The sequence below is a fragment of the Perca flavescens genome, chromosome 10, assembly GCF_004354835.1.
Source record: "Perca flavescens isolate YP-PL-M2 chromosome 10, PFLA_1.0, whole genome shotgun sequence".
Classification (NCBI taxonomy): Eukaryota; Metazoa; Chordata; class Actinopteri; order Perciformes; family Percidae; genus Perca; species Perca flavescens.
In genome coordinates this window covers 12,058,723-12,083,713 of record NC_041340.1, presented here as the reverse complement: position 1 = coordinate 12,083,713, position 24,991 = coordinate 12,058,723, and the positions used below count along the sequence as shown (strand labels likewise).

Sequence of the window (24,991 nt, the reverse complement as noted above, 5' to 3'; positions counted from 1 at the left end):
TTTTCTAAATAATATGACTATAAAATGGAGCATCAGAGAGATGATTTACAGGTGCACATGTTAAAAGCCTGCCGGTCTAGTACCTAAAGACGTATATATATAAATTATAAAGCACATAAAAGTGTTTGCACATATTAATGTACCCAGGTGTAGCTGTCAAAATAAGAGACTTAACCAACTGGTTTGCTGAGTTGATTCATTGCGTGTGTAACCAAAGTGAATTTATAGATATGTCTGTGGATAACAGTAATTTATCGATATTTTATAGTATATAGTTTTGAGCCAAGTTGACATTTTTCTTTGTAGTTAATCTCCTTGTTGATGTACACACACTCTGAGTTTTACGCTCACGCATCCTCGTACCTCCAGAGTTTGACTCAAGTGTTACCTTCTCACTTTGTGTGTGTGTGTGTGTGTGTGTGTGTGTGTGTGTGTGTGTGTGTGTGTGTGTGTGTGTGTGTGTGTGTTTTCCATGCTGTGCCCACAGTACAATAGACATCATGAATAGGCATCAATAAATAATCGACCGCTGAATGCCAACTCCAGATAATGCTCACCTTACTGAAGAGGACCCTCACCCCTCAGCCGTCTGGCACAGATCATCATTAACGTTGTCTCGCCTTGTCCCTCGGCTTACGGAGACACACACAGCACTAAAGCAAATAAGCCTTTTCATCTGCCAGATTCTCGGTTATCAACATCCCAGTACAGGACGAATGTAGGACCAGTATCATGCTGACGTAATCTGCATTGTGATTAAATTGGACCCAGGCTGTTTGCTCAGATGATCTCATGTCACCGACGCTGCGGATTAGTGCAGCGATGCCACGTTTAACCTTTAAATGTAATTCCTTTGTGATTTAAACTCACGCTGCTCAGAGTACATTGTGTACAAGGAAACATGAGTGATCTCTCCTGTACAAGATTGACAAACTTTGCTGTGTACATTTTACAGATGTTTTATTTAATTTAGTTTTTAAGTATTTTAGGGTGCCTTTTTCAGTTTTGAGACAGAAAATAAGGAAGAAAAAGAGAGCTGGATTTATTTTACAACAAAGGCCCAGAGCTGGACTTAAAACATGAATGTTGCAATTACAAGGTTAGCGTCCTCAACCTCTATGCCACCAGGACACCCAGTTTGTATTTCTTACAATTTGTACAAACTTGAAAACTACTTTACAAACAGCGTTTAACCCCAAAAGATTGTTTTCTGTTAGAATAATCCAAAAGAAGAATAAGTCAACGTATCCTCATATAACTGTTCATATGGTATCTTAAGAAAAGTTATGCACAATTTGTCTTGAGTTGATTTCTTTTCGATCACTAAAGTGATCGTCTCAGCTCTAGTTTAAGATTGTTACTTCTTAATAACATCTTTCACCATGTCAGCCATGTCTCCTCTGATCTCCATCCTGTTTGGGTAATCTTGTACTAAAGCCCAGTGCTTTGTGTTCCCACCTGGCCGCAGGTTAGCAGGTCCCCAGGTAAGCATTTAACAAGCCCCCCATTGGCTTGTCTGGTCCACTTAACACCTGACATGCCCCCTCCATGCCGACCTTTGACCCCTGACCCCAGACTGACAACCCGGGAGACGTCTCTCGGATACTTTCCTTTCTCCGCTGCACAGCTCTTTTCTTCTCGGCCCCTCGCTGAGTGCCGCAGAGTGAGACAAGGTGAAAGGTATCCAGGCATTTTCATGAGAGGGGGGGCCACACAGGTGTTCATGCCTCCACACCTCTCAAGTTCAAAAGCCATTGAGTCCTTAGCAACCAGGTAACAGTCAAACAATGTGTCACCCACCCCCACCCTGAGGCGACAGTGTCTTCTGTTTTACTGTCAGAGCGCTGGGCTTAAAAGAGCACTAATCCGACCGCCTCATATTAACGTCATCCTCACCCGCTGACAATGAAAATATACATATTAGCCCAACTGCCAACACCCATGCATGTCTGACATCATCTGATATTATTCAGTCACACCAAAGTGACAAAAACAGCCAGACACAAACATTCATGAAGCTAGAAAATAAAAACATAGGACAGACGGACTGGTGCTTATCTAACAAAACACCCTCTGTATCATGTCGGAATCTGTCACCTTTTTCTTCTCACCAACATGTCCAATATTTCCCGTCTCCTGCAGGTTTATGGGTTCAAAAGTGGGAGTCGGTCCAAGCATTACTAGTAACATTAGTGTCAGTAATTTAATGCGCAGGTGTAAATGGATTCTCAAACAAGCAGGACCTCCAGGGCCAGCGGCAGGTTTAAATAAATACGCTGCTGAGCAGACGTGTCGGCAGCTGGGGCCAGATATGGCCTCCGCTGTTTGTGTTGTGGCTTTGCGAGGGCGCAGAGGAGAAAGCAGTGGGACTGTAGCATGTTTCCTGGGAGAAGAAGAGGGGAAAAAAAAAGCTCATGAGGAAAATAAGTGGCACCTGAAGACTGTGAGCTGCTGCATGTGTGGGGAGCTCATGAATACTAATGGTTTCTATGTATGCAGCTGTCATAAACTCAGTGTGTGGGCTGTAATTGTTTTCCTTTTTGATTGTTGAAAAGTACTATTATGACAGTGGCCTTATTGAAAGGATCCTTTTAGCCTCAGATCTTTTCTCAGGTAAAATGTATATGATGGTATGTCAGCGGCATCATAGGATGACAAGTAACATTTGCAGTTCTCAGAAACTCATCTAGTTCATACTATTCAGTTTGTTGTTCAGTTTGTTGTTCGTAGAGGGTGGCACAGTGGTAGAGTGGTTGGCACTGTCGCCTCACAGGATGGTTCTGTGTTTGATACCACTGGCAAGAATATTCTCCCTGTGTTCCCTCCGAGTTGTCAGAGTCCTTCCCACAGTCCACAGGCATGCAGGTTAGGTTTATTGTTTACTCTAAATTAAATACATATCTTACTAAATGTCAATGAAACAGAGATGAGAAAATGAAGCGAAAGAGAAAGTGAAGGGTAAAGTGAAATCACAGACACAGAGAGGAAAAGGAGTCTGTTCGCAGCCCGTCCTGTGAGTCTATGAGGAGGCCACCAGATGCCAGATGGGCCTGTTCAGGGATGGTTTATGGATTAAGAGCTGAGCAGAAAGAAGAGGATCAGTTTCAATGTTTCTTTCCAACCTGCCAAACTTCCCTCATGGATGTCCTGACAGTCATTAAAAAAAAAGCTGGAATGGTTGATTCCTTCAGGCACGCTGCCAGAGGTGGTATGAAGAGAGTGCACCTCTAAGTCCGGCAGTAAATCCCATGGATTCACGCTGAGCCACAGACAAACACCTGCAGGATATATGATACTGTATATTTCATCTCCGTCTTTGAGCTCAGGTACATCACCATCACTACGCATTAGCACAGCTTTAACTCCGAGGAAGACTTTATCATCACTCTCTTCTGTAATGTTACTCCTTCACAAATTGATACATGTCTTTGTAAAATAAACCATCAAAACATAACAACAAAAAAACTATATACAACTTTTCATGTTTGTCGACTGCACATTTATATAATACAATAATAGGAAAAAAGCTGAATCCTTTTTAGATTTAGATTTTTAGAAATGTTTCAGCCAGCATTTGTTCTGTGCTGTGACATCCTGCTGTTCTTTTGCCATTTTGAATTATGAATCTACTGTAGTAGGCTGTCAGGTCTCTAAACAGGTCTCTGTATTTACAATTAAATTTAGGATGAAATCTAGAAAAATTAAACGTATTACTGATGACGAGTAGTGGAAGTACTCAAATGCATTACTTAACTATAGTGCGTAGTAAACAAATAGCATTGGAATTTAATATGTTTTTTGTTTCGTCAGTGGAAGAACTGGTGCAACAAGTTAATGTAGAACAGCAACCAAAGTTCACTATACAATCAATAAACCAATGCTCTTCGTTTTCACTTCAACTGATTAATGAAGTAAAAAAGCTTGAAGTGATAGATTCAGTTAACAATAGCTATAGTAAGGATCTTTTTCACATAAACACAGTCCTTTTGAAACGAAATAGAAACAATTTTGTAAAGCCTCTAACACACTTGATCAATTTGTCTTTTCAGAGCGGACAATTCCCTACAATCTGGAAACAGGCTAAAGTTATGCCATTATTTACCAGGCATGCAATTATCGCCCTGTAAGCATCTTACCGGTATTTTCAAAGGTGTTAGAGAAAATAGTGTATGGTCAACTTATGACTTTTATACAATCAAATAACATTTTACACCCATTACAATTTGGCCTCTTTATACATTCAGATTGATTAGGGATTACCTACCGTTTTATGCTGCTCACACTTTCATTCATGCCATGATCTTCTCGCATATAAGTTACTGCATCTGCACATGGTCACAGGCTACTGTTACTACAGTTAAGCCAATTCAAATGATTTATAACAGAGCGGTTAAAATCCTAGATAGGAAATCCATTAGGTCACATCACTGTGTTAGTCTGAGGAATTTAAATATTTTATCTTTTGTAAATTTTATTAAATTTTCTTTGTTGAAGCTGATTCATAAATGTTTAAATCAGCAAGCGCCACAGGTCTTGAGTGAGTGCATAGTTGCTCTCAAGGCTGTGGGTTCACGGACTAGAGGAGCTCAGAACGGGAACTGCCAGATCCAGAAATGTAGTACTTGTTTTGGACAATCAGCTTTCTCTGTACAAGGTACAAAAGCTTGGAATTGTTTACCCACTGAACTGAAAGGAGAGTTAAACTGGGTCCTTTTCAAACACAAACTTAAAGACTTTTTAATCAGAGGTCAAGCATGTGACCACTGACTATCGGCTTCGTTGTTATTGTGTTATATTGTTTTAATGTTTATTTTAACTATGTATTGTTGAATTTTATGTAAAGGCCCACTATGGACGGACATTGAGAATTAGCTTTGCCTAAAATGTTGTAGTATGTAACATGAGTTCATGTAACATACTTGTCCCTATTCAAATAAACTTAAAAGTAAAAAAAAAGTAAAGTTTCTGTCTCCCCCATTAGGAATTCTATCTAATGACAACAAAACTATCAGCTCATCCACATGATACAAGACTTCCGTGATTGTGCACCGCCCCCACCCCTCCTCCACACAGTTGCTAGTAACCAAGGAGGACACACGGAGGATTAAAAAATCATGATAGACTCTTCAGAAGGGGTAATTATCGTCGCTCGATTTTCTGAGCGCAAAAGTTGCTGGGCGACACCAGTTTCTAAACACAGCCATGCTGAGAAATACAGAGACAGTTGTGTGGAGCCGATTAGTTTTAATTATCTTTGTAACAACTCATTTGGCAATGACGTTCATTAATATAAAAAGGTTACGCGCTAAAGCTTTAAAAGTATTATCAGCTAAAATGTACTTAAGGTTTCAAAAGTAAGAGTACTCATTACGCATTGTTTTTGTTTGTGTTATATAATATTATAGAATATAATACTATTCTGTTTTTATCTCTAACAAATACATTTTAGATACTTTGTATACTACTGGATAGATTAGTAGTATAGTAATGCATCATATCCTGTGGTTTTATGTAGAAATTAACTAGTAACTATAAGTATCAAATAAATGTAGTGCTGTAAAAAGAAAAAAATATTTTTACTCTGAATTGGAGTAGAAGTATTTCTACTCCAATTCAGAGGGAAATATTTGTATTTTTTTTTATTTTTGAAAGTACAAGTAAAGTACAAGTATGTCAAAATTGTACTTAAGTACAGTACCTGAGTAATTGTATTCAGTTACATTCCACCACTGCTGATGACTGTGTATTACTGAAGAGTTAGTTAAAATCCAGCAACTGGTCTGCACACTTAAACTCAGTATTTTTTATTACATTTTGGCCACATGCAGCTTGCTTTAGTGACGTTTGATTCTTAGCACACAGAGATAAAAATGTTATCTAAAACAAATGTCTTAAGATCGCTTTTAAGATTGTTTGTTTTTAAAGACCCTTTAAGAGTAAGGTGTGTGTGCATTAATGTAAATTGCAGCTTCATATGGCGTGTAATATCTGCAGAAAACCTAGCCGAGCCCTCTCCTCCATTTAAGCTGTCCATCACTCTGCAATCTCGTTATGTAGGAGCTCACATGATAGTGATGAGCGACCTTTGTTACTCTGACTTCATTGTCTTTCTCTCTTCGAGGAAACTCTCAGAGTGGGAGTGCAGAACCCTATCCTCCGCTCTATGAATAGCAGGGCAGGATGGAGGGGGAGGGAACAATAGCAGAGGTTTGGGTGTTCCCTGCATCACACACTCTGAGAGACCAACCTTTGGTTCATCGCGAGTCGCTCATCAAATATTAAACCTGCTGTCAGTCAGCAGCAGCAGCACAGCCGGACCTGGATGGGTAACACTTTTCACAGCCGGTGGGTTGCTGTTGTTGGATCGGCCGGAAATTCTCTGGTGTTTGGTGGTGTCACAAGATGCTGCTGCAACTGTAAATGCACCATGTGAGAAAAAGGTTTTGTTTAACAAGGCATAATGTTTTCCAGAGATTGTGCTACCCAGAAGAAGAAAAAGGTTTCAGGTTAAGATTTCATATCAGCAAAAGTATTAGCAATATATCCCACTGAAAAATATCCAGTCTAACTTTTATAGTTGTATAAATGTAGTCTATATCCATGATGTTCCACTTCTGGGATTGCTCCGGTGCTGACGGAAATTCCTTCATCTGCATCTGCTTTATCTTTTACTTCCTCGGACTAATTTTACTGGTCAGCTGTGATGTCATGGATGACTATTTATTGTTTTTGACGCCTCTTCAGTGATTATTGTCTCCCTGTTTTAAAAATTTTGCTTTTGATTTTATGTTTTTTACAATTATGAAACAAGTATAGATTAAGATTGTTTTTATCACTTGCACTTAGTGCTAGATGTCAAGGAGCAGTAGTAGAGGTTGCAGTAGAGATGTCTTACATCAGGGGTGTCGAACTCAATTTCACTAAGGGCCAGACTGGAAAATAAGAATCAAGGGCTAGACATGCTTTTATTTAAGAGAAAAAGTCAATGTATATATATTGACTGTATTATTGCATGTCTCATATAGCTTTTTCTCCCTTACAGTTTGGGCCTCATAAAGCACTAAAAAAGGTCTTAAGCCATTATAGGAAAAAGCAAAAATAAAAACGTTGAAAAATGCACCAAAAGCATCAAAAAAAGCGACATAAACGTCGGGAAAAAGTGACAAAAACTAGGTGGGTCAAAATGTGTCGTGAACCTAAATTGATATGCAGGCCGGATCAAAATCTGCGAGGGGCCGGATTTGGCCAGCAGGCCTTGAGTTTGACACATGCCTTACATCATCATGGCAGTACTGGGAAACAACATCCCCATCATGGTGGAAATGACCAATACAGAGTTTAAAGTGACGATAAATCAGTGCTCATCGGACAGAGCAAACAAAAGCTCAGAAGAGTTTTTACATTTCTTAACCTATGAAAATGAAATTTTTGTTGCAGACCACAGTGAACTTGTTCTACTGGATTTCTTTCACATTCCTCCCAGTGGGAATTAACTCCTTTCAGATGGTTCTCTTGTGAATTTATTTTTGTAAAGGAGGGTAGACGATGAGATGGATACGGAAACCTCTTCTTACAACTTCCCCTTCACCCCCGCTTCTTTGTGCCTTTTGGGATTAGTCACAGGATACCAAAGATATTAATGACTCCTGTTAAAAATAAATATTACATGTCATCAAATCCCCTGTTGCATGATTTAATTTCCACACCCCTGAACATAATGGTGGAAAATATAACTCCTGGACCTGTCAGAAAGCCTGTAAGTGGTGTTACGTCCTGTCAAATGAACAAAAAGGAAGACAATATTTTCCGCAGGGTCCATCACGGCGATACTGTTTCAGCTGACATTTTCCCTCGACACACCTGAGACAGGTGACTTTCACAGCGAGAGGATTATCTGTTATGGAGTTTGAAGAGGTTCCTATTGTCTGAGTCCAAGAATATGAATAACCAAAGAGCTGGCCTCGCTGAAGGGGGAAGACGTTGGCACTGAGCTGACACAAAGACAAGATTAGCTCATCAAAATATATGAATTAGTAACACAGTGAAGACACTTTGGATGGTACTCTGCAGCTTCTTCATCAGAGCCACCTTTGACTTTGAAACACAGCTATTGGTGCGGTTATGAATAAGTGATTGGGTTTCTAAATTTGACTCAATAATTCAGAAGATAATTGGCCCAGCTTAATTGACAGTGGAACATAAAAGATTCAAGGTGTCTCCTAAGTGCAGCACATCAGGCCCCACTTATAATGATGACAGATGGCTGTTTGTTGGGTTTGGTGTCAGATGGGAAGGCTTTGTTATATTCACACTTCCCCCCTTGTTACGAGACAGATCAGGTTTTTCCTCCCAGAGCGTTACATAGTTTCTTTTTCATATGCCAACTGTGACTGGTGAATTATTGAGACACAGCAAGCTGATGAAGTGCCACCCAGCGGTCCTCTGTCAGCGCCCGTCTTTGAACTAAATCAGCTTAATGAAGTATTTCGTGGAAAATGTCTCACGTTACAGGCTGTACTAAGCGGAAGATTTTTATTGCAAAATGTTAGGGTTTTATAAGCTTTCATTCCAAGTGTGTGGGAGAAAAGCTTGAATCTTTAAAGTGATGAAGGCAGTGAGTAGAAAATCAAAAGTGTTTATCATATTTAATAAGTATGTAGGGCAGCAGCAGTTTGTTGCAGGTTATTTCTGTTTAATTAAGTCTGTTTTTTTCTCCCACCTGTCCATCAAGACAAACAGAGCAGAGCCAGTTACAGTATGTGATTGGTTGTCCACTTATTGAAATTAAAGAAGGAGCCAATCACATAACTGCCTTGCTTTGTTTGTCTTGATAAACGGGTAAAATAAAAGCAGCCTTGGTTCAAACAAAACGAGTGGACAACCAATCACATAACTGGCTCTGCCCTGTCTGTTTCAATAAAGTTATATTATAACACTATATTGGTGTTTTTTAATTAAGTTGTGAAATAAAAATAGACTTTAAAAAAGTGGAACGTGTCGTACAAATGACCTGCAATAAACATTGTTATTGTGAAACAAGACTAAAAGTCCACAGACATGCTAGCGTCTTTGTGAGGCTTTTTGATCTGTTTTGAGTTGTTTGAGCTGAATGCTAATGTTAGCATACTATTATGCTCATATTGAGGATGTTAAGTATAATGTTTACTATATTCTCATCCTTTTTTTTTCATTTATTTTATTTCGAATACAGTATATACATACATACATGTACATATATATATATATATATATATATATATCACACATATATACATACACACATACAGTGCCTTGCAAAAGTATTCGGCCCCCTTGAACTTTTCGACCTTTTGCCACATTTCAGGCTTCAAACATGAAGATATAAAACTAATTTTTTGTGAAGAATCAACAACAAGTGGTACACAATCATGAAGTGGAACAAAATGTATTGGATATTTCAAACCTTTTTAACAAATAAAAAACTGAAAAATTGGGCGTGCAAAATTATTCAGCCCCTTTACTTTCAGTGCAGCAAACTCTCTCCAGAAGTTCAGTGAGGATTTCTGAATGATCCAATGTTGACCTAAATGACTAATGATGATAAATAGAATCCACCTGTGTGTAATCAAGTCTCCGTATAAATGCACCTGCTCTGTGATAGTCTCAGAGGTCCGTTTAAAGCGCAGAGAGCATCATGAAGAACAAGGAACACACCAGGCAGGTCCGAGATACTGTTGTGGAGAAGTTTAAAGCCGGATTTGGATACAAAAAGATTTCCCAAGCTTTAAACATCCCAAGGAGCACTGTGCAAGCGATAATATTGAAATGGAAAGAGTATCAGACCACTGCAAATCTATGAAGACCCGGCCGTCCCTCTAAACTTTCAGCTCATACAAGGAGAAGACTGATCAGAGATGCAGCCAAGAGGCCCATGTTCACTCTGGAGGAACTGCAGAGATCTACAGCTGAGGTGGGAGACTCTGTCCATAGGACAACAATCAGTCGTATACTGCACAAATCTGGCCTTCATGGAAGAGTGGCAAGAAGAAAGCCATTTCTTAAAGATATCCATAAAAAGTGTTGTTTAAAGTTTGCCACAAGCCACCTGGGAGACACACCAAACATGTGGAAGAAGGTGCTCTGGTCAGATGAAACCAAAATCGAACTTTTTGGCAACAATGCAAAACGTTATGTTTGGCGTAAAAGCAACACAGCTCATCACCCTGAACACACCATCCCCACTGTCAAACATGGTGGTGGCAGCATCATGGTTTGGGCCTGCTTTTCTTCAGCAAGGACAGGGAAGATGGTTAAAATTGATGGGAAGATGGATGGAGCCAAATACAGGACCATTCTGGAAGAAAACCTGATGGAGTCTGCAAAAGACCGGAGACTGGGACGGAGATTTGTCTTCCAACAACACAATGATCCAAAACATAAAGCAAAATCTACAGTGGAATGGTTCACAAATAAACATATCCAGGTGTTAGAATGGCCAAGTCAAAGTCCAGACCTGAATCCAATCGAGAATCTGTGGAAAGAACTGAAAATTGCTGTTCACAAACGCTCTCCATCCAACCTCACTGAGCTCGAGCTGTTTAGCAAGGAGGAATGGGCAAAAATTTCAGTCTCTCGATGTGCAAAACTGATAGAGACCTAACCCAAGCGACTTACAGCTGTAATCGCAGCAAAAGATGGCGCTACAAAGTATTAACTTAAGGGGTTTTTTATTTGTTAAAAAGGTTTGAAATATCCAATAAATTTCGTTCCACTTCATGATTGTGTCCCACTTGTTGTTGATGTCACAAAGTTGTTAGAACTTCTAAACTGTAATTGACAAATACATGGATCTTGACAACGGCATGAACATTGACAGTAGTTTCTTTAGGTTTAGGGGCAGGGGTAGGGGTAGGGGTAGGGTTAGGGGTAGGGTTAGGTTAAGGGGTTAAGCGCATATCTCTCGAACCGTTAGTTCGATGGATTTCAAACTTGACAGGTGTCTTGCTATGGGCACGAGTAAGTGCAGTGGCGTTGTTTGGATAAGAAATGCAAAAGATATCGTTAAAAATATAGGTAAAAGAAGCACACATTCACTTTTGCCGCTCTAGCCGCTGGCCACTCCCCCTCTCACACTGAGTGAGCAGGACCAGAGAAAAGAGAGAGAGAGCAGCGCAGCTTTGGCAGCTAAAATGTGACATACACCTCAGACCCACAAAAATGTGCAAAGTAGCACTACTTTGGATTGTCTTTGACTTTGAATAAACAAATGACAATTCCCGAATTTAAGGACGTTTCAGAATCCCACACATGCAAAGCACAACCACACAACAAGTGCAGACAGAGCGTGATGTCACTTATAGGCAGGCTATCTATCTTATAAAGCACGGCGTATCTGTATGTGTGTCCGTGTTTGGGGGGGAAGGTGACCTGCACATCAGCGCCTCTGACTCTTTTCCTGCTATTGTATTCAATTGCTGTGAGCTGGCAGAACATAACGTAGACTAATCTCGGAGATTATTCCTTCAGAGCGCTGTGCAATGCGAGAAAATCTCAGAGCTGAACCGGGCAGATAACCTACATCAGATTTAATCAGACTCACCCTGGATCGGGCTAATTAAGTCGCCAAAATACCCCCCGCAAATCAAATCCCCTACATGTTAACCGTCAAGCCACTAGACCTGTATGGAAATGAACACCTCTGCTGGAATGTTAAATTCTTAACGGTCCAACAATTTCAATTTATTGTTATAGTGAATTATCACCATGGACCATGGTCTCAGAACACTTCACAACAAAACTGAAAATTTACAATTTTGCCAATATAAAAGGCGAAATTAATTATAAAATCAACAACACAAAAGGATGTAATTGGAATACCACAAATTAAAATTATTAAAACATGAAATAACACAACGAATGATAATGCAAAATAAACAATAAAGCAAGTCTTGATTTAAAAATATCCACTGAGCCTGCCTCCCTAACGTTGGATGGAAGACCATTCCAGAGGGAGGGTGCGCGAAAGGCAAAGGCCCGGTGGCCAGCTGACAAGAGACAATTTTCTCTCTCTCTCTCTCTCTCTCTCTCTCTCTCTCTCTCTCTCTTTCTCTCTCTCTGCGCACACACAGTCCGGTTCTGTTTTATGTGCTGTTTAGCTCTCATAACGGGCAGGGTGGGTAGCGCACTGCCATGAGTCCATGATGCTAATGTCTGATTACTCCACATTTTAATTGTGAGATTTTGTGATTAAGCCCTACATTCTGATTCTGCAAAGTTCTCTGTCAGGTAAATATAGAAGCACAATGTCTTCCTCCATAGGCGCCGATTTATGTTTTCCTCCGTGGGTGCTCACGGGCGCATGGCCCTTTAAAGCCGTAAAGTTTCAACTCAGGACAGCGCCACTTCTCACAAATACAGATAGGATTGGAGATGAGAAGTTTAACTGACCACCAACTACCGCTGACCTGACAGAGCCACAACCGGCAGCTTGCGGTGCTCTGTATCCAGCGCGCAGTAACCGATTCTGGGGTATCACCGCGATCAGCTTTGTGGGAAATTAAGAACTCTCTGCACTGGTGGTGGATGTCGTTGATGCACTTGCATCATTAGCTTTGCTTTTTTAATAACAAATTTGTCCATTTAATTCTCACTCTGATTACCTAACGCACATGCACGCACTGTGGGGGGATGGAGGCATTTTCATCCAAGAGACGCTGTGATTGGTGCTCAGTGGGTGCTCGGTATTTTCCGTGGGTGCCTATGTCTTCCTCTGATGTAGACATAGCCTACGCTAAGTCAATAGATAGTAGGCTATACAGTGGAGTTGCATATTAAGTGGTTCAGGGTCCTTCTGTAAGTCATCTTGGGGTACACTTTGGTTTTGATAAATTCTACAAGCAGCAACACCACAGGCCAAGCAATCAGCCCGTTTTCAACAGGCACTGCACTAGTATTAAAAATACTATTAAATTTTTTTTTTTCAAAAAATGTGTCCAAAAAGGAGCAGGATGAAGCCAAAGCTTGTAATGTTTCCTACCCCTCATTCACTTTAACTCATTTCTTTATTTATCATTTATTTTATTATATATATATATATATATATATATATATATATATATATATATATATATATATATTTTTTTTTTTATTAGTTTAGCATGTTAACGTGCTAGTATTTGTTAATTAGCAGCTGAGTCAAAGACATTAAGATTCATCCTAAAGGGACCATGAATATTTGTACAAACTTTCACACCAATATATCTAATAGTTGTTGAGATATTTTAGTCTGGAGCAAAGTGGTGACCGAACGACCGACTGACTTTCCCACGCTAGCCGGGCTAAAAAGTTATTGGCTTATTTCAAAATGTCACACTTTGTGTGTATTTATTTATGTAAAATTAAACAGTTTAGGTCTCTATAAAGACCAACTCAAATTAGGTTACTCTCAAACTGGTTTCTAATACAAAACCTCCTATCTAATATTACTAATAACACATAATAATACGTTTGGGACAGCAGCTATACACAACAGTATCTATAACAAGTTTTAAAACATGGTAACAATAATTCTCTGTGACTCCACACTACATTGACAAATAGCAGTATTCTTCCTAAAGTATTCCCCACTAATGGTTTTCCTAAACTTTTGCCCCACAAACCTCAAAGCGAGCACCCACCAGTTTATTTTTATTCATTAGCTCTACGTTAATAAAGAGGTTCATTAACATGAATGAGGCTTCAGTCAATTTTGAGCAGAACAACTTTGCCATTTTTCATAAGTGTATAATCACTAATGATACATTTAGTATTGAAAACACTCAAAAAGAAGCTTGCTGATTTTCTCCTGAATCACACATGAAAACTCCACATTGTATGAGTTAGCCGTACGTGTACACACACCTAATGTCTTCCTGTGTTCAGCGTTTTCTACATTTCCCGTCCCTAATTGCCTAATAATTTAAACACACTTAAGTTGGCTCATTAGCTGTGTATGAAGACTTAAAGGGGGGAAACACCTGTTCATTTACTTAATGAACTCCAAAAAACAGTGCACTGTGTTCAGGGGCAAGAAAATAAACCGAGACATAACATAGTGGTCTCAAGACATACAGACCTTTAATGGAACTCTAATAGTAAAAAGTAAATATCAGCATTTATGCTTTTGTTAATCTACCTGTAGAGACAGGCTGGAGCTGCTTTCTGGGACTGTAAATCAAGTGTTTCCTCCATTTGGCCTTCCACTGGAAAAATAATGAAGGGATTCATGAGGCCTGGGGCAAAAAATAAGGAATAAAGTAAATACCCAAAAGAAACCATTTGGATTGTTTTAATGATATTTTCGTGTGTGTTAGTGAGAGGCAGAGCTGGTGAGGTAAATGACAATTTGTTCAAGTGGAGCTAAAACTGAAAAATTGAAAGGAGTGCTGCCGTGGGGCCTAAGTGCATGAGAAGTCTCTGCAAATATACATTTACAAACATTAGAGTTCCTATCAACTGTGATTCCATTAAGTAGAGCTTTCTGTTTAATCACTGACTGTAGTCGTCACAAACTTACTTGTTCCTCTAGTTCTTTGTCCTTTGTTGTGTACAGTAATGCTTCATCTTCTAATCTATTCTTGAAAGATTGCATTCATGCTGCTATAATCTGATATACTGGCAATGGTTCACAGGACTACTGCAGGGCTTTATAGTGAGTCCTAAATGCCACATTGAGTCAAATGTGGCATTTAGGAAACCTTTATTGCAACCTTGGCACAGTAAGATGTCCAGACTAGCAACAATCATTTTAATTTTTTGGGTTCTGCTGCTCGCATCGTCAGCCAGGAAATTTTTTTTTTTACTAAAGGAGTATATGAAATCAGATGTATTACCTACCACCATTTAGTTGTTTTGTGTTATTTAGCTAAGATATTTATAAAATATCTGGTCATGCCAGACGTAATTATTCCACTAATTTTTTAAACAATGCAATTACCCGTTTCAGCCACCAGGGGGGCAGTGCTCCCCGTGCCCCACAGCCAAACTCATGGGTCAGACCCATCTGGTAGCGAAGGAGGGCCGAGGCTGAGCGCTACATGGAAAAATAGGCACCAAATAAGCCACTTTGAAATGTTGCTGTTTCTATGAATACAAAAGTTGGGTAACCCCCCTCCCCACTCCCCTTCTGGACTAAAAAATGTTAGTTAGTTAATTGCTCAAAGCAACTGCTACTGCAAGCTTCTGTTGATTGAAAATGACATTGACGTGACAGCTGTGTCAGTTGCTACAGATTGGGATTCAAATACTATCCTCACACAGAAATGGCAATTCAGTCTGATTATTAGGCTACATATAGTGTCCTATCTATGTATCTATCTAGTATCTAGGTGTGCACATGGTGTTACAGTATGACTGAGAATGTTTTTCACACGGGACTCGCAGCTCTTCTCATCGATGATCAATGTGCCGCCTTTAGGATGGACTTGGCCCGTGCAGCGTTGCCCTTTGCCATCCTCACCAGCACCTTTGGCTCAAACCTCTGTGCTGGAAACCCAAAACCACAGGCCACAAAGGGCTCTGTAAAGCATCTCACCCTTCCCTCTCAGTATAGTAATTAACCTGCCTCTCACCTCCCTGTCCAGCAGCGTCCTCAGAACAGCCTGGCATTTACCAGACACTTCACACAACAGCCTGCACACGGGAACTTGACCCTCATGGGTCCCTTTCTTTTTTCATGACACTTTTCTCTGTGGTGCTGCTCTTTCCAAATAATGGCGACCTGCCATGCCTCGCACACACGCAATGTCATCACATTTTGTAATGACTCCATGTCTCGATTAAAACGGTTTGACAGACCACTGTGAATTAGTAGCTACTTGTAAGTGATTTCATATGTTATAATATGGGACAGAAAAAAATGCTCTTGATGTGCAACTCAAGTGGTTGAAGTCAGTAAATCACAGGCTCCACTCTGTCCATAGGCAATTTTCAAAGTAAGAAAACATTAAAGACTTATTAACTTTTAGTGGACTTTCAATGCGGGTCAAGAAATGGAAACAGACTAAACAGCCAATAAAAGCATGAGCCCATCTTTGGCGTAAGTCATGACAAAAGCAGCCCTTAAATCAGATGTGAACAACTCTGCCTTGTTCATAGAAATCCCACATCTAACATGCAGGGAGAAGCTTTGGGGCAGTCCAGCACCTTTATTTCCATCAATAATTTCCTCTCCATGGCTGATGACCTTCGAGCCCCCAGAACAGGCTGGTTTTGATTAACAGTGCTGTGTACTATATTAGTGAGACCTGCAGGGTTTGTGACGCTGTGATGGATACTCTGAAAAAAATCACACCATCCAGGTTTTCCACACTGCCCACATTGTGTTGGACAGAGAAAGGAATTCTAACGTCACCTCGCATTATATCAATGCTTCCGTGCTTCTCAATACTTTTTCCAGAATACAATTTTTGTTACTGGCAATCCAGTGAGAGAACATTGTCTGTTACCACCAAGAAATGACCCAGGCCCCGTCTCAGCACATTTCTTTCAAACATTTCAAGAAAATCCCTTGATTTAAACATTTCGTTGCTGCTCTGTATCGTGCCAGTCCCACATTTGACTATATATTGTTGTTGGCTGGACCAGCAGGGTGGTGTTGTGATTGGTGTCACGGTCCTTCAGCCAGAGGGCCTGGGCTCAATTCCCCTTGACAGCCCAAATCCACCCTGCTGAGGTGCCCTTCAGTGTGATATGGAATTCCTACTAGCTGCAGGGATGCGGTTCTGAGGAGATGCAGTTCAGACCGACATTAGCCCTGCGTGGAAAAGAGGTAGTCGGGTGCCAATGAATAAGACTCCGGCATCCCAGCTATCGAGGTGCTACATTGGCCAATCTAATACATGCAGCACACAATCTCGGTTGTTGTCTTTGTAACTTGAACACTATTACTACTGTGACAAAAGATAAAAGGATTGCTGCCGTGTTAACTTTCCAGAGTTGTACAATCCTTTCTTTGAGTATTATAAACCACTGAGATCAGTCTTCCAACCCTTATGTTGAGATCAGACTACGAGATATCAGCAAGACATTGTCCTTGCCCAACAGACATAGGACAAAAATGAGCGCAGCATTCCACAATTGCTCATTTTATCTCGTTTAGTGTGTCGCAATGGAAAACAACTTACGCAGCATCTGGGATGTCACATTCTTTTTACCTACTCTTACCTATTTTGACAACTTCTCCGACATGTTCTGTTACACTGACCCAAAGGAGCACATAGCAGTATACCAAATTGATCAGACCTGTGGGTGAAATGACAACAAATGGTTCCAGGTTATCTTTCATTCATGCTGTTAATATGATCCCTGGCATCTTATCAATCACATACAGCATGTAAGTCCACAAGCTGAATGATCATGTCCAGCTTGTAGTCTGCCAAGTGTCTTGGCCAAGTTATACTCTGCCAAATGTCACTGTTTTTTTGTTTCTTAAATATTTGCTTCATCCATCAAATTTGAGCAAAAATCTCATCACCTTCAACTGTTGCTGATTGTCATGTTCACATCAGATAAATGTAGTTTCCTTTATTGTTCTTTATTGTGCTGAGTGAGACTATGGTCTGTTGAAACCATTTCTAATCCCTTTAGGATAACATGAGAAATGAATTGCAGTCAAGCTAAAAGTAAAAAGTAGTTTTTCTTGATTCCTGAAAAGATGACATTGTGGAGGTTCACTGATGATTTGTACCCTCTGTACACATCCTGAAGCACGCCATCTCCAAAGACACCTGGTGGAACAGTTAATATTGCTGAGCCTTTTGTTCTTGGGAAAGAGACAGGATAGAGAGACCACATATTTTTAACACATTTCAACAGAATCTTTCTTTTTGAGCAGTCGTCTCTAGAGAGAAATGAACACCTGAAGCAGTCACTCATGGATGTCAATAAACATAGACTTGTAGTGTGTAACATGCCATCTTCACACACTATTGTTTCTCCACTGAGGCCTGACTCATTTTTGAGGCTCCACACTGAATGAATTTTCCAGTCAAATATGAAGTGAAAGTTCCACTCAGTCGCACGTTAAATGGGACATAATTTGAGGTACAGATCAACATGGAATTAGCATACTCCCGCAAATCCAGATGGAATATGCCGTCTGTAATTAGCAATAATGCTCAATTCATTTTGGCTATGACCATTCTTTCTCCACAGAGGCACTTACTTACAGTAATCCCAGAGCCATACTTTCCCACCTCAAGAAACGCCGCAGTGGAACATCTACATCTGTGTTCACACTTTTCGGTGTCTCAAAGCACTGCAGCATCTCCTAAGTAGTCTTTTGAAAAGCCTCCAAGTGTCATCTTTAAATAAATGCTATTTTCAGTGGGCTGTAATGAATAGCACTTAAAAATCTGAATAGCTTTCGTATCAGGTTTTGTATCCAAAGTATTTTGGGGAACAATGAGGGAGGAATCACAAAGCAAAAGAGACAGAGAGGAGCAGAGTTGAGTAATGACCTTGTAATCTGCCTCCCTGCTTATATTTCCACCGTGTTATTAACTCTTTTATGTATATTTATCTTCCAACAGGCGCAGTAACGTAGTGATACCCAACTCTGGTCCCACCCAGTAACCGGCTCTTTGTTGAAGGATGGCACAGGCAGAATTCAGGTGCTGAGAAGAAGGTAAGCGTTGGATCATTACTGTCATTTTTACATGATGATATCATTATGACTTCTTCTAACAGAGCTAATCCTTTATCAATCACATGATTTACTACATGCCTAGAAGTCAGACAAGGGGCTCTATCTTGCACCCGGCACAGCGCAGCACAAAGTCCGACGCAAGTGTCTTTGCTAGTTTAAGACTGACGTAGTTGACAATTTCCTGTCCAGCGCGCGCATCATTTAAATAGCAAATGCACCTGCGCCCATCTTTGCGCCCATGGGCGTGCTGGTCTTACAGGGAGGTGTGTTGAGGTGAATTATTGGCGTATTGCTATCTTGAGGCAGCGGGAAGTCTTCGCGTCATTGACCAACAAAAACCTGGTCAAAAGTCAATAGCGCAGCATTTCATTGTTATTTTAACAGCGCATTAGTAAAATGCGCCTAGGCTTATGCACAGCGTGCACACACTATGCTTGTTACACACACACACAGGGAAGCGCAGCCACAAACATGCAAAAGATTACAAATACAAATATTACGGTGCAAATCCGCCATCATAATAGCAATGCGCCAAGGTACAAACGCGCCTGGCTTTTAAAGGGAATGGGAGGTGACACTCTGATTGGTTTATTGCATGTTACGCCAAAAATACACCTATGAATGAAGTGAATATATAATGAAGACACTAAGTACAATCTTTTTAAACCATGCACCCGGCGCACGGACCCCTTTTTCCGCTGTCAAACTAACAAAAGTGGATTTGGACACGCCCTAAACGCACCTGTGCCATGCGCTTCACGCCGTGCGCTTAGATCGTTAAAATAGGGCCTAAGGTCTCAATTATCAGCTCTGAAAAGGCTGAGTTCATTCATCATCTGCTTCATAGGAGTCAGACAGCCTCTGACTTTTTCCATTACCATATGGACACCACAGCGCATGTGCCAGACATTTCACAGAACAAGCCACATAATTAGAAAATGATGGTGTATTACAGATTAAAAAAACATTAAGATCATCTTTTCACAGTTAGTTTCTCTGTTTAAAACACAAAATGCTATGATTAACTCATTAGCAGTTGCATGATATTGTAGTTTAAGGTAGATACAACACTGCAGGCAAAGAGGCAAGGTCATAACAACTGTGACACAGAATCCCTCACAAAAGAATCTATCATTTGAGTATCAAATACTCAGCACCTGTAAGCTTGAACTTCAATGTGACAGTTATTTCCTTTATTAATTGTTTTGTCGATAAAATATCAGAAAAAAGGAAAATTTTGGCATCTTCAAATTCTTAGTTTTATCCGACCATCAGTTAAAAACTCAGACGTTTACTATCACATATGACAAAGAAAAGCAGGAAATCCTCACTAAGCTGGAACCACAGAATGTTTGTCATTTTTAATTGATCGACTCATAATTTCAGCTCTATTCCAAACTAAATGGCTGAATACACCTCCGCGTTTCACAAATTCCTCCGTATTTATTGATAGTCAGGCAACGACAGTTTGGAACATAGCTACTGAATACGGATGTTTTACTGTTTAAGGTTTTGACACTTTTTTTGCCTTGACTTTTGATTGTAGCTGTTGTGAATTTAGTGAGCAAACAACTTTTCAGAGCCACCTTCCAAGCATAAAAGCAGTGAGTTTTTTGATCATCTAAAGATCAATTTTTAGTGGACAATTCCTTTAACTGGGGATCAAGGGTAGTCAATCTGATATTTTTTAATGGAAGATTATAATTTTTTATCTCAACACCGCCTGATTTTTCTGTTTCTTGTTACATTGAAAGATTATCACAAGCCCTGTAAAGAGGCTCTTGCTTTGTTATTGCTCTCTCATTGCTTCCCTCTCCTCTGCATCTAAAATGTGATACTAGAGCCATTCAGTTTTAAGTGCTATTCATTACCGCCCACTGAAAATAGCATTCACCCATGCCCTCTGAAGAGAGAAAGACTTTTCAGTTTTCTGTCCCCGTGCCTCTTTTTCAGAATCTGTGCTTTTGCTGGCAGGTCTTCTCACCAGACCAGCGGACTATAAATATGACCCCTCTGAATGCCCACATCCTTGCCCCTAAAATAAGTCATGTTTCTTTCTGCTGGAGCAGACCCACGGCACCTACCAGGACAGTCCCGTCTGTCTACACAAGCTGCTCTCAGATCACAATCTACCAACACCCCCCCCCCACACACACACACACACACACACACACACACACTTAGGGACACCCACAGACAACATAGGATAGCAATCCTCTGAAGTACCCTGGGAACGACCCACTGCTGGCTCACCTCAGGGTTCTAAATGACTGGATGCCAGCTCTGGCCCAGCGCAGCCTTGCCTTGCCTGTCATTCCTCCTCTTGCTGCTGGCTGGCCCAGTGGGCTGTAACAGAGAATAGGAGCCAGTGTGGGGACCAGGGGGACTGGAGCTCATCAGCAATTGACTCAGTCCTGCCTACTCCCTCAACGCTGTGGGTCTGGCACTCTGCACAGGTGGAAAACGGAAGAGGGTGAGTGGGTAATCACGAGGGTGTTGGCCCCGTTCTGCCCACACACAAAAAAAAGCACAACCCACAACTATGGGCCCTCTTACCAGCCTGTCGTGTGTGGTTTTTTGAGACTGTCATCACAGACGTTCAGCAATGAGAAACACAGACGGGGAGGAAGAGGAAAGAGAAATACAAAAAAGCAGGACGTGTGCCCACTGAATTCAAGTAAATACAGGCCAAAAGCGCAGAGAAAGGCAGAGACCCATCCGTGGGAAGAAGTGTTTAGGTTTCATCATGGACCAAAACGTATTCTGAGACTACAAAGTAGTGAGCAAATTTAACGTGTCATTAATGTTAACTAAATATGAACAACTACGTCGTACAGTTTGTCTGTTTACTTCTGCATCTTGTGTATCCAAATGGAGAGTGAGCAAACACCAAAACCAACTAACACACAAACGGACTCACATGGAGGAAACAGGTAGACAAATTAATTTTGACACAAATCACCCTTGACTTTTGCCAATCTGTCAAAAGCCTCACCCTTCCCAGGCTTTATCCGCACCCTGATATTCTTTCCTTCCTTCTTTCCTTTAGAGGAACGTCAGTGTGATCTAGAGCATCTAAGCTGGAAACGGGCTGCAGTTGTTTTCTTTGCAAAAACACCTGTCTAAACAGCAGCAAAGCCAAGGGCAAGTCTCGCCTGTCAGCGTCGGTGACAGCTCTTGACAAAAATTCAGCAGAGACAATTCCTAAGACGTCCACTCAAGCAGAACAATGCACATGTGCTGGAATGACCCCAGCTGGGCTGACTCTCTTCTTTTTTTTTAAAGTTTTAGTGTTGTTTGTAGGAGCTCTGCAACAGACAGACATTGGACAACACCTGGAAGAAGGTCAAAGGCAAGATATTCCCGTAAAGATACAGTCTTTGTTTTGTTTGTCTCTGTGGTTTCAAATGCACTTAATCCTTCTAAATACACCGGCGGTTTCAGTGACATGGACTCAGCAAAAAAAAAAAAAAAAAAAAACTCTTACAGTTGTGTGACAGCAACAAAAGGCTGGACTATTTAAGTGATTAATTAATACAGCTTACAACCATTTATGAAGCTGTTTGCATCATCTGTCCAGAGTGGATTTAGGGGCTGTTTCAGTGAAGATTTACTGAACAAAGAGCAGGTGGCTCATTAGCTACCAGAGACTTAGGTTGGTCTCTATAGAGGGGATCTCTGGGGTGGTCAAGTTTCAGTCCTTATACTTAAATTTCAACACGTGGATCCTTAATCTGTAATGCCCTCATCAGTAGTTCCCATCACCTGCATCTCATATGAGCACCAACGGGATCTGTTCCTATTTGTGTCAGCAACATGGAGTGAAAAATTGCAATGAAACCAAGGCTTGATTGTGGTAACAAGCTGACAAAGGCTGAGTAATGAGAAGGCCTGTACACATTAATAGAGGTTTCTATTTTTGGTTAAACTATTCTACACAAATTGAGTAATTTGCTAATTCAGGGTTCCTGCAGGTTTCACCAAATTAAATTTTAATATCACATAGAGTGCAATTTAATACGTGTTTGACAGCAGGTATGAAAGTGTGATGAAAAACCAAAAGGGACAATATGGCCTAGAATGATTTATATATAATTATATATTTTTAGTACTTCTTAGCATTATAGAACATCAATTCCAATTATATAATTAATGAAATGAATGTGACCTGGACCCATTTAAGTGTCAATAAAAAAATATAAATTTATTTGGATTTGTTTCTCCTGGTTTTGCTAAAATCAAAACCCCTCGATTATGAGGCAATGAGATTCTCAGTTTCTATAGCTAGCAGTAGTGACAGTGTTTGCAACAGGTCTGATGGTGCTGACTGAAACTCTGCATAATCCTCTTATTGTTTACCTCTTATGTGTATAACGTATACTGCCGACAGCCCGCAATCGGATTCAAAAAACATTTTACAAATAACATAACTGCCAACAGCAGGCAAAACATATATGTAAGACTTTTTTGAAAAAATAATTATGATGCTTTTTAAGACCTTTCAATACCTGTGGATAATCTGTAATATATAGAAATGAATAACTCCAAAAAGAATATCACAAACAAATCACATATTCACAGATGCACTGCACAAATCATTTCTTATTTTCAATGTAGCATTTTTATTTAGAAACACAAAACTGTGTCACTGTTTAACGTTGACTAAACATTCACTTTAAACTGTACATTCTTAGCTTTTTTAAAAGCGTACATTTTGTTTACATATTCAGGATTTACAGGATGTGTTATGATCATTTCTAATCGATGAAAGCAGCTTTGAAATGGAGCTTTTATTGTACAAATACATACTTTACACATATGGCGGATATTTCGATAGGTGGACAACACATTAAATCATGCCAACAAGTACTAGCATGTAGAAACTACTTTGACAAAACTGGTTAAACGTGCAATATCTCAGTTGTCTTTAACAATACACATACTGTCAAACAGGCTATTAAAATGTGGTCAAAATGAAGATCCTATGAAGCATTTCATGCATCATAGCCATTCTTCAATGCAAACTTCTGTTCTATAACGGACAGTTGAATAAGGCTATGTATAGACCTCTAATAACATGTTCTGCATTTCAGCTCAGCTTGAGACTCAGGTACTTCCTGGGTCATATTCACCTACCTTCATCAACACTTTAACACCACAGCATCTGAATTATCCCCTAACAGGACGAACCCTGGAATGTCACATAGTGTGAAAATGTAAAGCTAAATTATCAAAATGCAATGTAGACTCTACAAGAAACATCTGGAAAACGGAGATACTATTCAATTATTTGGATATAATCTGAAGAATAATGAATATAAAATGTAAATATTGAGTTAGGATTGTAAAATTTCAATATTTCTATGTAAAATAACAGTACACAGTTCACGTCACAGCCCCTAATTGGCAAATTGAAAACAGAGATTCATTTCAGTCCACTACAGCATTTTCTTAACGCCTATTTCCTTTCTGTTCAACTGAGGAGCACCACAGACATAAAAGAGCATTTGGTTTCACCTCCCTGTTTAACTGTTACAACAAATCCCTTCCCCTTTAAACAACCAGCTTCATACTGCACTAACACATAAATCAAGTAATCGCTTAAAGAGTTTTGTTTTTAAATGTATTTAAGGTGAATCACAGACATAAAATGATAGCTGCGTGTAAACTTGAAAAAAGGTCCTGTTTCCTTTTTTGGTAAACCACCCAAGAAATCGTTCCTGCTAAATATCCGAACTACAGGCCAAGGCCTCGAAACCACACAGTCTGTTCTTCATCTCACCCGTACAACTGACACACAGGAATAGAGAGAACACACACTGAACACATTTCATCCAGTCACTCCATGAATCCTGAAGAGAGAGGAATACTGACTGAAGGCAATTTTACATTGTGTGTGTGTGTGTGTGTGTGTGTGTGTGTGTGTGTGTGTGTGTGTGTGTGTGTGTGTGTGTGTGTGTGTGTGTGTCACTGCACCACACACATAGAGCTGCGAGGGGGGTTGACTGTCCTGGCCACTGTGTCCTGACTGTAGTTCACGATGTCTGCCTTTACCACACGCTGAAAAGATGCAAAGACAGATAAACACACATAGAATTAACACAAATCATCACGTTAAATCTTAAAGAAGTGAATTGCTTAATTTAGAATAAATGCTCTAGTAACCTCTCCCCAGGCTACAGATAAAATGAAGTCCACGACGCTCTACATCTTTACAAAGAGTTCTAGAGAGTGAAAAAATATTCTTTAAATGAGATTCACTGTTCATTACATTGAAATAAAGCCCGCAATCTGAAGAAAATGTATTATTAAAGCAATAGTTCAGGA

General features: G+C 40.1%; 1 protein-coding gene and 1 long non-coding RNA gene across 5 annotated transcripts in view; one reads left to right on the top strand and one right to left on the bottom strand.

Annotated features, from left to right (window-relative positions):
* LOC114562548 (uncharacterized) overlaps positions 1 to 24,991 on the top strand; it is a 227,747-nt gene that overhangs the window by 168,933 nt on the left and 33,823 nt on the right. For both annotated transcript variants that reach the window (XR_003693512.1, XR_003693513.1), the window contains exon 3: positions 18,549 to 18,643. This is a non-coding gene — a long non-coding RNA (uncharacterized LOC114562548). The remainder of the gene's footprint in view (positions 1 to 18,548; positions 18,644 to 24,991) is intronic.
* The window catches only part of rab28 (RAB28, member RAS oncogene family), a 29,402-nt gene continuing 28,986 nt past the window's right edge, over positions 24,576 to 24,991 (bottom strand). For 2 of the 3 annotated variants that reach the window (XM_028588988.1, XM_028588989.1), the window contains exon 9: positions 24,643 to 24,724. Coding sequence is in view for 1 of the 3 variants with exons in the window: in XM_028588990.1 (XP_028444791.1) it covers positions 24,632 to 24,724 (93 nt within the window). In the remaining 2 variants the exon portion in view is untranslated. Of the gene's footprint in view, positions 24,725 to 24,991 lie in introns of all 3 variants that reach the window. The other variant, XM_028588990.1, reaches the window with a different exon arrangement.